The sequence below is a fragment of the Crinia signifera genome, chromosome 5 (assembly GCF_055691185.1).
Source record: "Crinia signifera chromosome 5, ASM5569118v1, whole genome shotgun sequence".
Classification (NCBI taxonomy): Eukaryota; Metazoa; Chordata; class Amphibia; order Anura; family Myobatrachidae; genus Crinia; species Crinia signifera.
The window spans coordinates 228,882,469-228,898,956 of record NC_139221.1 but is presented as its reverse complement, the minus strand read 5'-3'; the positions used below and the strand labels follow the sequence as shown (position 1 = coordinate 228,898,956).

General features: G+C 45.1%; 1 protein-coding gene across 1 annotated transcript in view; it reads right to left on the bottom strand.

Annotated features, from left to right (window-relative positions):
• The window catches only part of LOC146005785 (uncharacterized), a 144,600-nt gene extending 129,012 nt beyond the window's left edge, over window positions 1–15,588 (bottom strand). The window contains exons 1-3 of the mRNA XM_083145211.1: window positions 15,522–15,588; window positions 10,858–10,987; window positions 4,271–4,462 (exon numbers count right to left, since the gene is read on the bottom strand). Of these exons, the coding sequence (XP_083001337.1) occupies window positions 4,271–4,462; window positions 10,858–10,987; window positions 15,522–15,588 (389 nt within the window). The remainder of the gene's footprint in view (window positions 1–4,270; window positions 4,463–10,857; window positions 10,988–15,521) is intronic.
• Between the last annotated feature and the right edge of the window lie 900 nt (window positions 15,589–16,488).

Genomic DNA, 16,488 nt, shown 5'->3' with positions numbered 1-16,488 from the left:
TTTTCTTTCTGTATACCATTTTCTTGGGTTAGACTTCCCAAGTCCTGAGACCGCAGCTCCAGCAAAACAACTCCACTCAGGCGCCCCTCGGGCCACTTTTTGTGACCCACCTTTCTCCCGGAAAACACAAGTACTGTAACATGTTGGGGTCGGGGGGGGGGGGGGGGAGTTTTCAATCTGGATTTCCGACTGTCGAAACGTCCCGACAGTCGAATATTCCGGGCTGTTTTCACTCAGCTCAACTGTATCTCGATACCCAGAATTCAATGTTCTGGCTGTTGAACGGTCGGAAAGTGGGTGTGTCAGTGAAAACATCTGTTGCCGTTTCCGACAAAACAGATTGGATCTGTTTTGTCGTAGTATGCCTTCAATGCTGTCGGAAATTGTACCATTGAATAGTCGGTGGTTGCTATTTCCCCTGTTGGATATAGTGGCCGCCATTGAATACCACCCATAGAATCCCTAAGACAAACAAGGCATGCATCTGTCCATGCTATTTCCACTGTTTCCTCAAATAGACATTTACGTAAACAAAATTACGCTATGACCACTGCTCTTGAAAGTTGTTTGTATATTATATAAATAGGGGAACTCTAATTTAATTAGAGCAACATTCCTGGATATAAACCTTCTTCTTTTGCCGATTTTTTTAGACAACAAAATATCATTTGCACTTCACATGTCCACCTTGATGCATGAGCAAACACAAGTAGAACATCTATTATTTCCACATAGTTCTACTTGCTTGATTCTTTAATTAAACATTTGTGTCCATGCTTAAACATTTGTTTCCTTTCTACTATTGTGGTAGTCCTGGATTAAACAATTAAAAACAATAAAAAAATTTCCTACTACCACAGATCAGATAGTATAAAGCAAAAAAAATCAAACACAAATCCCCAGAGGAGTAACTTCAGTTGTTCCCTGCAGACTAACAATGTTGCTTTTCTTATTATTCTGACACAAGAATAACTAATGTTTTAAAATTCTTTGTATTTACTGTGTTACTAATATACATACTAGAGGAAACAAGTGGAGAGGAGACTGCGCTGAAAATAATGGTTAATTTAAGAAAAAAAAAACTTAAGACACAAATATACATACATGTAATAAACAACACAATATAAAATACAATTATTACACAATAAAAGCAATCTCAGGTAGATGACTGGTCTCAACTTTTTTTTTGCAATGAGTCCAGAAGAATAGGGGATGGAATGATCCACAAAAAATACCACTTAAATGGAGATAGAAATAATAAAGTCTTAAAGTCTTAAGGATGCCCATATACGGTTGCAATGAACTCTGTGCTTTTAGTACTAGATTGCATTGTATGTAGTATAAAAAGCATACAATGTGCTTCAGTACCATGCTTTTGTACTAGATACGATGAATCAGGGCCGCCTTTTCGTATGGGCTTAATGGGCACTTGCCTAGGGGCCCCAGGTGTGTAAGGGCCCTATTCTGATAGCTGAGGATTCCCCTTTTCCAGGGATACCAGTATTTTGAAAATCGGCCCTGGGGAACTGGAGATATCCAACTTCAAACCAGCAGTCCACATCCGACCAGTTAATTGCACTACCCAGTCATATTTCTCAGGTTGTCTCTGACTTAGAGTTTTTCTGAGAGTATCTAGCCCAGAACCAGAGATATCAGCCTTCCAGCAGCCGGTCCCTGCTCCAGCTCCAAACATCTGGTGTACAGTATTATATTTTTGTCAATGGATTGCTCTGGCTCCTGATCTCTGATCCCCAACTTCCCAGCACCTCCTGAAAGTTGCGACTCTATGGTTTTATACTATTAAAGGCTAAGAAATCTATTTCCAGATAAGGGTGATATCTGCAGTCAAACAAGCTGCCCTTCCACCGGAAAATGACGAATATTAAGCCCACTCCATTATCCAACCCTCCCCTGCGTATAAAACACCCCCTACCAACCTGGAAGTCATTTACAAGGGACCCTTCATTCAGCTCAGTGCCCCCTTCCACACGTTAGTGTTCACCCTCCCACCACCTGTGCAGTAAAGGAGTAATTAGCAGAAGTTACTGCCCCAGGTTCTACATGTTGAGTGGAAGATAAAGCACCCCCTGCCACCCGCGGGACATCAAAGCTGCTGCTGATAGCACCCCCAACCCTTAGGAGGGGAGAATGGGTAAGGGCCCCAGTGCATTGCTTTGCCCAGGGGCCCACACTGCTGTTAAGATGGCCCTGCGATGAATGACACGAAATCGCATAGGCTTAGCTGCATTTGGTGCAGATTCAATCCCACTGCCTGCCCCCCGCACCTGCGTCATCTTGGAATTTCCATAGGAACATTTTCACGGGAATGCCCATGAAACCCTGGCCGTTCCCATGGTCATATCCACAGGCCCACCACCCCATACCCACCCCCCATACAACCCCCCCCCCCCCCCGACTTCTGTGTGCAAGAGATGTCGCCGCTTGCACACAGCGGCTGCACATGCACATAAATAATCTGCACATGCACAGTCGTCAAAACCAAGCCCCCCCCCCCCCCCGTGCAAACGAGCGGGGGGTCCGATTCAATCGGAATTACCCCTTAGATGTATGAGGACAACATCTGTAATAGCAAGAATACCCCAATAAGGAAGCTGCATCTAGTAATCAGCTGCGTACTAATAAATGCAATTAGAAATATCTCACAATCTGTGAGTGCCTGAGAACCTATGTTCATTTATGAATGTGAGTGGTCTTTTAAGAGAAAGTCCACTTCATGTGGAAGTAATCACTCAACACAAGTATACCTCTATATAAACATTTGTGTAAAATAGATATAGAAATATGTTTTAAAAATAAACCCTCAAACGTGCACATCACAGTTTAAAGAAGACGTGAACAGATGGATCTAATCTTGTAACTGTTCAAGACTTCTCTGAAGTTACAGTAATTAATGAATTAGGAGGAAGACCAGGAAACTATTTCCCTCTGCCCTTAATGACCTCTCTGGTGGTCCAAAGCTTGACAGCCTCTCAAACAGCCTTTCTACAGGATGTCATAGTCAATGGGTTAAACTGCTGCTATAGAGCAGACATGTAATTGTTTGTGGGAATTCATTTTTTTCAATTTCTGTTGACAATCTCTAATATTTCTAGCAGAAACCCAGCACATCTGTATTTGTTATAATCTGATAATTAAATAAATGTAGACTAAATATTGCTTCTCTTTTTCTTATTTTCCAGTATATAATCACACAACGGTCTTAAATTCTGTCACAGCTCGTTCCTTTAATTGATGCCTGAAATCATGTTGGTGGAATGCGAGTCACTTTGTGTCCCTTGGGACATTATGATTCAAATTTATAAATGTTTTTGTTAAGAGTTTAAAGAGATCCAGGGTATTGGGGGAGATGCTATATAAATTGGGATTAGGTTATGAATACACATTCTGCAGATACCACACTGGTTTGTTTGGGGATAGCATACACAAATATGGACACATATATTCACCAGCAAAACGTTCTCATAAATCTAGAAGCTTAAAGAGTCACTATTGTCTATACTGTTTAGAACTTGTAACTGCGTTTAAGCGTAGCATTAATATGGTTATAAACCAGTGGTGGGCCGAGGCAGCACAGAGCCCCCAGTATATAATCCCACCACCCCCCTCCCCCACCCCCTTTAAAAAAGTAAAATATTTTAATAGAAAGAATTGAGTTTTCACTGCAAAACAAAAAAACACCCACAGATTGTTGATATGCGCACTCCCGATACCTGTAGTATCCAATCCCTCAAAAATACTTTTCTTAAGCTTTTCTTAATATTTCTTAAGCTGGCCATACATCTACAGATCGATTGTCAGATTGGGCTTTTTGGAACAAAAATCTGGGAATATCTGAATGGCAGTTTGTCAGTTTTCCAGCATTTCAAAGCAAATGGTCAACTGTCATTTGCTCTCATCCATGACCAGGATTTTGTTCCAACCAGCCCAATCTGACAATCGATCTGTAGATCTATGGCTGGTTTAAGACTACGCCAAAGTATTGCATGCTAGCATCACATGTGATACCATGGCAACTATCCTGGCAGCTGCCTGGTGGAACAAATCGGCCCAGTGTATGGGGGCCTTAACTCTCTGCACATGTTACATTTTCCCCACCTACAGTGCACATTTTGAGGACAATTTTGTCCAGTGATCTGCTATTTAAACGATTTATAATACTTTATGTAGACTCATCTATATTCCCTCTAGTTGCCTATTGGAGTAGATATAGTCAGGCACAGGTACAGTAAGTGTTATTAATGAAACTCACCTATTTATGAGATGTTCGGTGGCTGCAGTAATGGCACAATCTGTATGAGTTCCTTTTCCAAGGTAGGTTACATCTTCTATTGCTTTTTTGAGATTTGACATGCCGGAGTCCATACTGACCGTCTCACTGATAATCTTTACTTCATCACTATAGTGGAGAGCTCCCGCATGCCATGTCAGCAACTGGTCACATCTGAGGAATCTGCACACAAACTCACAGGTCACTACATCATTTGGCTTAGTATTATTTACTTGTGGTCTACATACTGTACAGCATTTTAAAGATGTTATTCAGTATTGATTATTCCACATATACATATATAGTCTACTGGGCTTCTACAGCTATTACCATACACTCCAACATCTGAGGGGAAGAAATCTGTACAGCATAGAGGGGCGTGGCTATGGAATAGGGGGCGTGACCACACCTCCTTTCCTATACTTTGAATAGTACAGTTTGGATGGTTTTGTTGGATGCATTATGACATGAGTCACAGGTAATCACTTTACCTGCCCTGCCCCACGTCCCTCACAGGGCACAGGTTCTCTCCTACTGTGCTGTGCTTCATTGTTCCCACTCCCTGCTGCCCTGCACACTCCACACAGCATGATGTTCACCAGTGACAGTCTGTCCTGGTCCTGGAACAGGGGGAGGTGGGCCCGCTGTGTCCCCCCCTCGGTGCACCTTGGAAGTTGTAGTTCTGGTTGGCAGCTCCCCCTCAAGCTCCCTGGGGAATAGCCACCGGTATCAGAAACTACAACTCCCAGAGTCTCTGCAGCCTCCTCGGCTGAGCCTGAATGAGAGGTGAAGGGAGGAGGTGCCTGTCAGGCGCTGCACCTAAAAGGAAGGAAGCATGAAAAAATGGTACAATCGGTACAGGGCAATTTAGCCGGTACAGGCTGTTAGAAAACGGTACTGTACCGGCTAAGTCGGTACTGTTGGAGGGTATGCTATTACTACTAAACCTACCACACTGTAGTAACTGACAAACATTTTTATTATTATTATTTATTATTTTCATTCTTGTATGTAAAGCCTAGGGTTTATGTACAAATCTGAGTCTGAATAAGAGCAAATGATAGCACATTATTGGTGCAAGCAATGTATTAACGGTACTTGTTTCCTAGAACAGCCACACCGATTTTGATCGGGTCGGAAAAATCGCGTTGATCGCATGCGATGCGACCAAATCGCATGCCATGCGACCGACGCGATGGACCCGATTTTTACATTGATTCAAATGTGAATAGGGTCCCTGGGACCCTATTTTACATTGGATGCAATGTAAAATTGTCCCCAGGCCCCAATTTTAACCCCCCGATGGCTCAAATGCCCCCATTGTGAACGGCACCCCACGATTGACGCCAACCCGAAGCGTGGTGAGCGGCGGCGGTACGCGTCCTCCGACCTTTTCATACCTCTACTATCCACATCGGCGCGGAGTTGAGAATATAAAGTGTGGCGAGCGCAGCGAGCCCCGCAAGGGGACACGCATAACTTCACAGGTATACGCGTCCCCTCGCCACGATTCGGGCTCGGTGGCTCGCTGCACTTGCCACACCTTATATTCTCAACTCCACGCCGACGTGGATAATAGGGGTATGGAAAGGTCGAAGGACGCGTACCGTCGCCCCTCGCGGGCTCGCTACGCTTGCCACGCTTCGGGTTGGCGTTCATCGTGGGGTGCCGTTCACAATGGGGGGGCATTAATTAGTAGCCATGACGGGGGCATATACAATGAGAGATGGCCCATATTGGCCCATTTCCCATTGTTTGCTATGTAAAATGTTGTTAATCGCGTCCATCACATTTTGTGCCATTATAATGGCACAAGACCGACGCGATCAAAGCGATTGCAATGTTACAAATATTTTAACATTGAACCCTATGGCAAAATCGCGTTGGTCGCGTCGGTCGCGTGCCATGTTAGTGCACGCGACCGACGCGATCAACGCAATTTTGACTTTGCCGGCAAAATGGACCTGATTTCAAAGGAAATCGGGTCCATCGCGTTAGTCGTGTACCTTAACTTAAGGTACACGATTACTAACGATTGTGGCCGTTCTAGGAAACAAGTACTGTATTAACAGTTGGAATGTCTGTAAGTAGTAATAATAGAATAGAAATTTACTATTGTGAATAATGTGTTTTAATTTGGTCATGCCCCCTTTGTGCCCAGCAATCATTTCATTAGTTGTCATTTTATTAACATACGTTCGTAAAGTATAATACTTTATAATCTTTTCTGCAACCAAAGCCTTTTAGTAGCTCCTCACATTTGGATCATATGAGTCCCTAGATATCTAATAAAGTTGCTTTTGCTTGTATGTGACTGTGTCTGCTCTTCCAAGCTCTTGTAAGATATCCGTAAGCATGTCCTAACAAATGTAAGGGATATGGTCACTAGGACAACAAGCGTTAGGTTGACATGACTGAAGGTCGACATGTATGAATGTTGACATGGGTTAGGTCAACAGGGACATTAGGTCAACACAAGCATTAGGTCGACAAGGGGAAGGTCGACAGTCAAAAGGTCGACATGGGTTTTTCACTTTATTGTTAACTAACATGTGCTGACAGACAGTATTTCATACAAATAGTGTTATACCAATCGTTAATCGCGCCACAGTAGACTGCGGCTAGGCAGGGCCGGAGCCACCACTAGGCAGCTTTAGGCATTTGCCTAGGGCGCCAGCCACTGGAGGGCGGTACTGATCAGCAGAAGCAGCAGCAAAGCTCCCGCTGGCGCTGAGGAGAGCAGGAAGAAGGCAGATGGGAGCAGGTGAGTGAGCCGTACTCCCTCTCCTGGAGCCCGCCCATGGATAGCGCCCGCACTGAACCACCTGGAGCCCGCCCAGAGCTGCGGCCATCACCGCATCTCTAACCCCGACACCCCCCCCCAGTGGAGCGCATCCCCCCGATGGAGCGGGTGAGCCTGGGGTGCTCCGGTGCCTTGTTGCACCGGCCCTGCGGCTAGGCCTGTACTTCAGAGTCTTCCACAATCTTACACGTTAACAACAAATACAAAGAAGTACAGTGCTGTCCTAATTAAGATATATTTCAATATCACCAGTACAAGTGTTCAATGGAGTATTTTCATTATTCATCCGGCACCCCTCACCACCAAACTGACCTAGTGGAGGTGCACAAAAAGGTTTCTTTCGGGTATGGCTCTTCGTTCACTGGATGTATACCAGGGATTCCTTCTTGTGCAGGTGATGAATAATAAAAATCCTTTTCTTCTTTGACCATCCGGTCAATCCTTAAAGTAGATACTGACCTTAACAACAGGCTCTATTTGCATATCAAGGTTTCTTTAGATGTATAGTGTTGAATTTTCTCTGGATGACAAAACACCTTCACACCACGCCCCCTTTAACAATGGACGCAAATCTCACAGAGGCCCTATATGCCTCTAAGGGTATCTTTAGACCTCCTCCTCTCCCAGGATATATTCAAAAGATTTACGGATCAGGATATAGCTTGTAAAAGACACAATTTATTCCAAATAATAAATAATGCCCTACCATCCACAAGGGCGTGGTGGGAGAACCTCACAGCTAGGAACTTCATGCTCGATCTCAGGGGCTTCATACTCGATGCCAAGGGGCTTCATGCTTGTTGCCAGGGGGGACTAAAATTGCTTGTTGCTAAGGGGGACTAAATTTGCTCGTTGCCAAGGGGGACTAAATTTGCACCTTGCCAAGGGGGACTAAATTTGCTCATTGGCAAGGTGGACTAAATTTGCTTGTTGCCAAGGGCGACTTTATTTGCTCGTTGCCAAGGGGGTCTTAATTTGCTCATTGCCTCCTCCCCGCCCACTCCCTGTTCTGCCCCTGTCCGCAGCTATTTTCAATTAAGTCTCCCGCTGGACCGCTAGCCAATAGGTGCTTGCGGTCCAGCAGCCATCAATGCTGCTTTCTGATTGGCTGCTGGACCGCAAGCGCCTATTGGCTAGCGGAGACTTAATAGCAGTGGACAGGGTGGCAGCTGAGCTCAGCCGGGCAGAGCATGGAGCGGACGGAGGAGGGAGCAGGCTGCTCCGAAGCTTGTGCTCCGCCGGATCACCCTCCCTACGCCTCTGGGTTGAATACACTTTAAAACAGTAGTTCCCAAACTCAGTCCCCAAGGACTCCCAACAGTGCACATTATCCAGGTCTCGTCACAAAATTACAAGTGAAATAATTAACTACACCGTCGATCTGTTAAAAAATGTCAATGAATAACGAGTGCACCTGTGCACCTGCTGGTTGATCTGGAAAACCTGAATGTTGGGGGTCCTTGAGGACAAGTTTGGGAACCACTGTTTTAAAATGATGCCTTGGCAAGGAGGGCTCGTGCATGCTCACTGCGTACCATGTGCATGCGTGGTCTTTAGATAATCGTCAGAACTGCAAATTTTTCTTATTGCTAATGGTTTCCTTCAACCTAAACATTTATTATATTCGGTACTTGTTTCCTAGCACGGCGCCCATCGCATACCGTATTTAGTGGGATGCGATGCGATGCAATATTCATGTTAAATTAACAGTAGTGCTTGTACAATGAAATATCGCATGCCAGCAAATGGCATGTGCTGCGATGCCATTTTAGATAGTGTGGCTCTCGCCACACTATCTAAAATCAACTCCACGCCGACATGGTAAGTGGGGGTATGAAAAGGTCGGAGGATGCGTTGGGGTGCTTGTACAATTAAGAATCACATCATATCGCATGCATCGCATGCCGCTATATTGCATGCGATGCGATCAGGGCCGGCGTTACCATTAGGCAGCTTCAGGCAGCTGCCTAGGGCGGCGGCCACTAGAGGGCGCACTTTGTTTAACTCAAGTAGGTCAGATTTTTGCAGTTTTCACTGTGCCTTAACTAGAAGCAGCCGCCCGACCTCCTGCCCCTCAACAGCAGCAGCCGCCCACCTGCCTGACCTCACGCCCGTTACTAGCACAAAGCTGGATTACCTGTCAGTCCACTGTCAGTTAAAACTAATTTTTACGATGCGGCCGCACAGTGCAGCTACTGTTGACTGATGGAGCTGCACAGTCGCTCCCACCTTCCCAGAATGCCAATGCAGGTGTGACATCATCGTGCACAATGTTCAGGAGAGCACCCGCATGGGAGAGAAGCTGGAAGAGGCTAGAGCAGAGCAGAACGGAAGCAGCACGGAGCTGAGTGACTACTGTGTCACCCGCCCACCAGAATGTGTGCATACTGGCTGCATCCTCCTGAGTTCTGCACTAAGGTACATACTCCGTTTCACACTGCTGGAGACTGACACAGCCTGCACCAGCAGTGAGACTTTCACAGCTGAGCTTGTTGTACATATCCCGTTATTGTCGGCACCCCCCTCTTCCTCCTCCTTCTCTCCCTTTAGCTTCTCTCACATACGTGTCCCAGTCAGCCCAAGCACCCTCACCTTGACCCTTTTGTCCTTATAACCTAGCAGAGTGTCATTAAGATTTAGTGCAGCTGGGCTTCTAGCTTGCCCCCCCCCTGAGGAATGTAGTTTACAGCTGGAGACAATGCTGACTTCCTAACATGTTTATATTTATTACAGGTTAAAAGTATTAATCTGTAATACCTTTCAAACACTTAAATAGAGCAGGGTTGCCAACCCTCCCGGAATTACCAGGAGTCTCCCGAAAATCGGGTCCCCCTCCCGGCCCCCCGGAAGGGTGGGCAACCCTCCCGGAATCAGGGGGACCCCCACTGAGCCCCCCGATTGCGGCATTTAAATGCCGCAATCCGTGGGTCTCAGAGGAGGGGGCGGAGCTAAAATGACACACTCGTGTCTTTTAGCCCCGCCCCCTCTATGGAGATCAGTGATTGCGGCTATCTCCTGTAATGGGGGCGGGGCTTAATGATGTCACAGTCAAGCCCCGCCCCCTCCCGAACGGGTAATGAAAGTCTCCTCTCCGGGCTTGTCCCGGAGAGGAGCATTTGAAAGTCGGCAACCCGGAAATAGAGAGCACATGCACCATAGAGAAGTCTGTTTACAGATACACAATGCAATTGCCACAAGGTCCAATAAAGGGGTCCAAACTACAACCCAAAAAATGAAAATGTCAACTGCACACCTGTGACTGCATCTATCACCTTCACTGCAACATGCTGCAGCACCAGTACCATCTATTTTGTCTTCTGTCACAGCCCAATAAAAAGAGTCCAGTGGGTACAGTTGTCTACCCTCCTAAATCCTCCAGGCAAGAGGTTCGGTGGCTGGAGAGGGGAAGGGGATTGATATGGATGCAGTGTACAATTGTATGGATGTATGTAGGAGAGAGGCAGTGTTTGGATGTATTATATACTGTATGCACATGAGGGCGGTTGACAGACATTTTGCCTAGGGTGTCAAAAAGCCTTGCACCGGCCCTGAATGCGATTGCATAAGATGCACTGCGATCAAATTCGGGGGCGCCGTGCTAGGAAACAAGTACCTTATATTCTATAACATTCCTGTCTCATTCTTGTTCTTTCAAGAAAGGTAAAACAAATCCAATATTCCAAAAACCTGTAATCGAAAGCATAATCTCAGAATGTCTTCAGATTTGTGCAATACAACTCATGATTTACTTGCTTTAAATTCTTACCTGCTGTTCATCTGATTCACAAGCTCAATTGCAAATGCCTTAATATTTTCTACTAGGGATCCATAAGGTGGGGCTCTGAGAGCAACACTTTCTGATGTGTCCAGGACAATAAACACATCAGCTGGGCAGTCTGCAAAGATAATCAGTGCAGCCAACAGTCAGTTTAGCAAATTCCAAAGAGAGGCCATTATGTTAATGTATATTGCAGAAAAACTATGTGATGTCTACCGGGACTGAAATCCAAAACCTTATACTAACAGTGTATTCTATGTCTCACGCAAGATTCTCAAAAAGTTTTGGCTGATTAGACCAAAAAAAAACCCCAACCTTTTACTTTAAGGCAATCATAACTACCATATGTAAAGGCAGTGCCTGTTTTAATATACTGGTAAAAATGCAGCTAGTTGGGAATTAGTAATACCTTGTGCAGGTGGGAATACGGTCATTGGGTCACCAGCAGGTAGGTCAACACCACTAGGTCAAAATGCAGATAGGTTGACTTGAGTTTAGGTCGACATGACTTTAGGTCGACATGGGTTAGGGAGACAGGGTCATTAGGAAGACATGAGTTAGATTGACAGGATTATTAGGTCGACACAGGTTAGGTCGATAGGGTCATTAGGTCGAAATGGGTCATTAGGTCGACAATTTTTTTTTACTGTTTTTTGAGCCGACATGTGCCGACAGGTGGTGTATCATGCCCTACCATCCACTAGGGCGAGGCGGGAGAATAAATTAGTGCCATGCGAGGGGATGCGGTGGTACGTTTTAGTGGGGTTTTTTTTGTGTTTTTTTTAGATAATAAAAAAAACATGTCGACCTAATGACCTTGTCAACCTTACCCATGTCGACCTAATGACCCTGTCGACTGTACCCCTGTCCACCTAATGACCCTGTCGACCTTATGGCCCAGGCGACCTAGACTCATGGCGACCTAGACACATGTCAACCTAATGACTGTTTAACAACTTGCTGGTGACCAACTGATCCACACCAGTGCAGGTGAAGCAGAGTCCATTGCAGTGAAGGGCACCTATTTTGTTCCAGTTAATCTGACTGTCCAAAACTATTTACAGATAAACTGATCAGATATCTGCCTTATTTAGTGGCCAGATACTGAATAGTGGGCCTAATTCAGACTATAGCACATTTTTCTCAAATGTACAAAACCGTGTGCACTGCAGTTGGGGTAAATGTAACATGTGCAGTTAGCTTTGGGTGAGTTTTTGGTTTCTGTGCAGGGTAAATACTGGCTGGTTTATTTTTACTCTGCAACTTAGATTTCAATTCAAACACCGCCCACCAAAATCTAACTGAAGTGGCAATTTTAGCCCTATTTCAAAAAGATCTGTCTAGATTGCTTAGAAATTAAGCATGGATTGCGTTTTGTTTATGCCCCTAAGCGACAGATGGTCCCATGCATCGCCATCACCTTACCAAATCAAGATCTAGTTAGATCGCCAGGGTTTTCACCAGAGAACACTAGTTAGCAGAGATCGCTCAGCAGGCATCGCTGGTGCATAGCATGTATGTCAGCGATGTGTGCTGAGCGATCTGTGCTAAATGACACTGCTCAGCAAGAGGCTGAAGTCACCCCATGTGTATGGGGCATTATGATTATCTTTCCAATCTGATTGGTTGGAAAGAAACTGCAATCAACCGTTTGGTCCCAAAATCTGAAAAATGGACAAAAAATGGTCATTTGTATAAACTGGTTAAATCAAAAGGATTTAATCAATTTGTCTGACCATATTTGTGTGTTCTCGATGTTTTGGAACAAATGGTCAATCATCATTTGCTCCCAGAAATATCCAGATTTTCATTCCAACCAGTCAGATTGGAAAGATAATCTTATAGTGTGAACCCAGCTATACTTCTCTCTGCACATGTTACGTCTGCCCCAACTGCAGTGCACATGGTTTTGTCCACACAACAAAAATTAGTATAATTAGTATAAAAAGTTATATATCTTTGTTGATTTACTACATCATAAGAGTTGCGATGTATAAGAGGCTTCTAAATTGTATCGAATGTGCTAAATAACTAATTAATTGAGCCGGAGGTGAGCTTCTTTCAATGATCCAGTTAAATAATCCATATCTAACATTATTGTTGTGTACATTTTTAGAAATGTGAAACTTTCTGCGTATTCTTTTACTTGTAGAATGGTGAAATTGAAGTGATCCCGATAAACATAGTATTAAGATCTAAAAGGAAGCATATCTGGCACTTTCACCATACTTACCTGAAGCTCTTGATACAGTACTCACCCCAGAGTCACACGTATGTTACATTTGTCAACAGTGACATAACATAATTGCCATTCTGCATATGCACACAATTGTGGCTTTTTTGATGGGATCATTTTGTCCCTGGGATTTGGGATGCAGCTGCATGCAACTCTACACCAGCCTCATTTAATGTTTACCATTGCCCCCTTTACCTAGAATATAGCACTATGTGCCCCAAACAACATATCTATCCAATTTAACCAGTTATACAGTACATCAACCATTAGTCCTGCTTGCTCATTAGTCCTAATACCACATCGAACATCGCAAGGATGGGATCTGAAACCTGCAGGTGCCCGTTAATACATTTACCCAGTATAATCGCATGCAATGCTAATATTGTTCCCAGATCGCACTGCAAATGTGATTATTAATAACTGTGCCGCTAAATGAGAGATTGGTGAATACTGAGAGAGTGAAGTAGAAGCATCAGGAGATTGGACTGTAACTTGTGGGACAAGAGTGTCTCTGTGCAGCAAGCCTATGTAAAGTATGTGCTATATTATGCTGTCCTGTAAATGTACAGTATACAATATTAAAAATAATTCTCTTACCTAGATGATGATTTGTTAATTGGGAATATGTTTGGCCCCAGACGAACAAAGATAGGAAGAGTAGATTGATATATGGAATCATTGTTGTCACCTGAAGTACATGATAGGATTAAACCCTGTTTTAACGAGACAACAAATACATGTTTAAATACAAGAACAAAGGGATCACATATTCAAAACCATATGAGGTACACACACAGACTGCATTAAATTTAAGTGAAATTAATATTTAGCAAGGCTGCAGCATTTACTGTGTCGGCATACAGAAAAACAGGAAAAACAAGGGTTAAAGCAATTGTGTACAACTCTTTTGTGTATGGTTGTTGGAGCTGGGATTTTGCCGTTTTTTCTTTTATATCATACTAGCCTACCCTCCCGGAATGGCCGGGAGGGTCCCGCAAATCGGGTCCCCTATCCGGCCCCCCGGGAAGGTGGGCAAGTGTGTCCCCCCCCCCATTTTTTTGCCGAGCCCCTGCTCCCCCTCTCCCCAAGGTCTAAAACTACGAATTTTGCATGTCCGCGGGGAGGAGGCGGGGCTAAAATGACGCAATTAGCATAATTTCGCAGCATTTTAGCCCCTCCCCCATCCACGGACCTGCATATTGATGCTGCAGCCTGTCATGGGGGCAGGGCTTGGTGACATCAGCCGTGCCCCGCCCCCAAAACAAAGCCTCTTCCCGCCCCCCTTTCACTCCTCTCCGGGCTTCTCCCAGAGAGGAGTTTCAAAAAGTTGGCATGTATGTTTTATATCCAAGGTGTCCAGGAGGTACTAAACTTTCCCTATCCTACCTGGTGCACAGTTGGAAGTCTGGGGAGCGCCCATAGAAGGTTGCGCTGTTCAGTTCTTCGGCCCTTATCTTTGCGGCTCTGGTCCGTTCCTGTTCCACATCTCGGAAGTGCGCAGCAGCTGGCTTCCGGTCGGCGGCTCTCAGCGTGTGCGATCATACACACTGAGAGCCACCGACCGGAAGCCAGCTGCCACACACTTACATATACAATACGTATCTAGATTGGAGCTGCATAAACAATATAGCGCAGTCACACATTTCCTATTATACGGAAAAACAGGATGGCTAGTCAATGTGGGTCTGATTCACACCTGACTGCTGTGCTGCTAATTTGCAGAGCCCATAGATCAGCTCAGGGTTGCCGACCCTCCCGGAATTTCCGGGAGTCTCCCGAAAATCGGGTCCCCCCTCCCGGCTCCCGGAGGGGTGGGCAACCCTCCCAGATTCAGGGGGCACCCCCGCTGTCCCCCGGATCGCAGCATTAAAATGCCGCAATCGTCGGGTCTCAGAGGATGGGGCGGAGCTAAAATGACACAATCGCGTCATTTTAGCCCCGCCCCCTCCACGGAGATCCGTAAATTTACCGGTTTAGCATCATGGGGGTGGGGCTTAGTGGTGTCACGCTAAAGCCCCGCCCCCTGAGCGGCTGCTGAAACTCTCCTCTCCGGGCTTCTCCCGGAGAGGAGAATAACAAAGTCGGCAACCCTGGATCAGCTACTGTATGTGCCACCCAGCCGCCCCGTGCAAGCTTGCAAATTGCTTGCGAAAATTAGCTGGGACGGCGATTAGCTGCAAATCCATTTGCAAGACACTCCCCATCTATTGATTTTTCCATTGGGGGGGTATGTTACATGTATCTAGCTAGGGGATAACATAAATGCCACTGGGGCAGGGACTGATGGGAATGGACAAATATAAAGTAAAGCGCTGCAGAATATGTGTGCGCAATGTAAATAACTGGTAAGAAATGTTAGCATTACTAGGATTCTATATATGATTATTGCATCATATTGCTTGGATGAAGGGGTTACCTGAATCGGTAGCAGCAGTCAAATGGGATAAAATCCATGATTGTTTAACTGAATACACAGAGCTCATGGCCTCGTGGTTTTGATTTGACTATTGCCTTAAATCTCTTATTTCCTTTGTATTCTTTCTAAACCTGGTTTAGATTGAAAGTCATATCCTGCTTCTGTACTTGTGATGAAATGTATCTGCATCTTGGCAGTGGTTTCAGCTAAAGGCATTGTTACACAGTCAAGTGTCTTCCTATTGTAGGCTATTGTATTACTGTGCCCCTAATGTATCAGTGGGTGTAACATAGAAGCAATACTGTATTATTCACTATAAAACAATAAATTTCAGAATTTTGTAGAGATAAAGCAACACGTTCTGTAAACCCAGAGCATTCTGATTTGTTTTAGAGGCTTAATGTGAGTGTATCTGTGGCCACATAGCATGCTTGAAAATAAATGTAGTTCTCCATCTGTATTCAGTCAGTCACATCCCTACGTCTGCACTGTCCTATACACCAGCTTGCACAAGTGCCATCATCTTCACCATCATGGACTGCAGTGCACCAACCCTTACCATGGTGCAAAAGATCCATCTGAAATCAGCCAGAGCTCTCCATCTTCTCCACGCTCAAGGCAAGATCCCATGTAGGGGTGGTTTAAGAGAGGAGCACACACCAGGTGTACCCCCTACGCTCTGTGGCATGGTAGACTCACTGCATGTGCAGGTCTCTAGAAACATGGTGCCCGCGATGTTCCCGGCAACTAACCTCTATTAAATATGCACAGGTCTCCAGAAATATGGTGCCCCCATGTTTCTAGTGATGGATCTCTAGTGCACATGTATGAATTACTGGGAAACTGTCCGATGCACAATTTTCCAAGTGAGTTCTGCTGGAGCAGTAATGCAAAGTAATTGAACATGGGTGCAGGGTATATGGTGGCCTGTGTCTACCACACACACTGAACCCATTATAAATACACC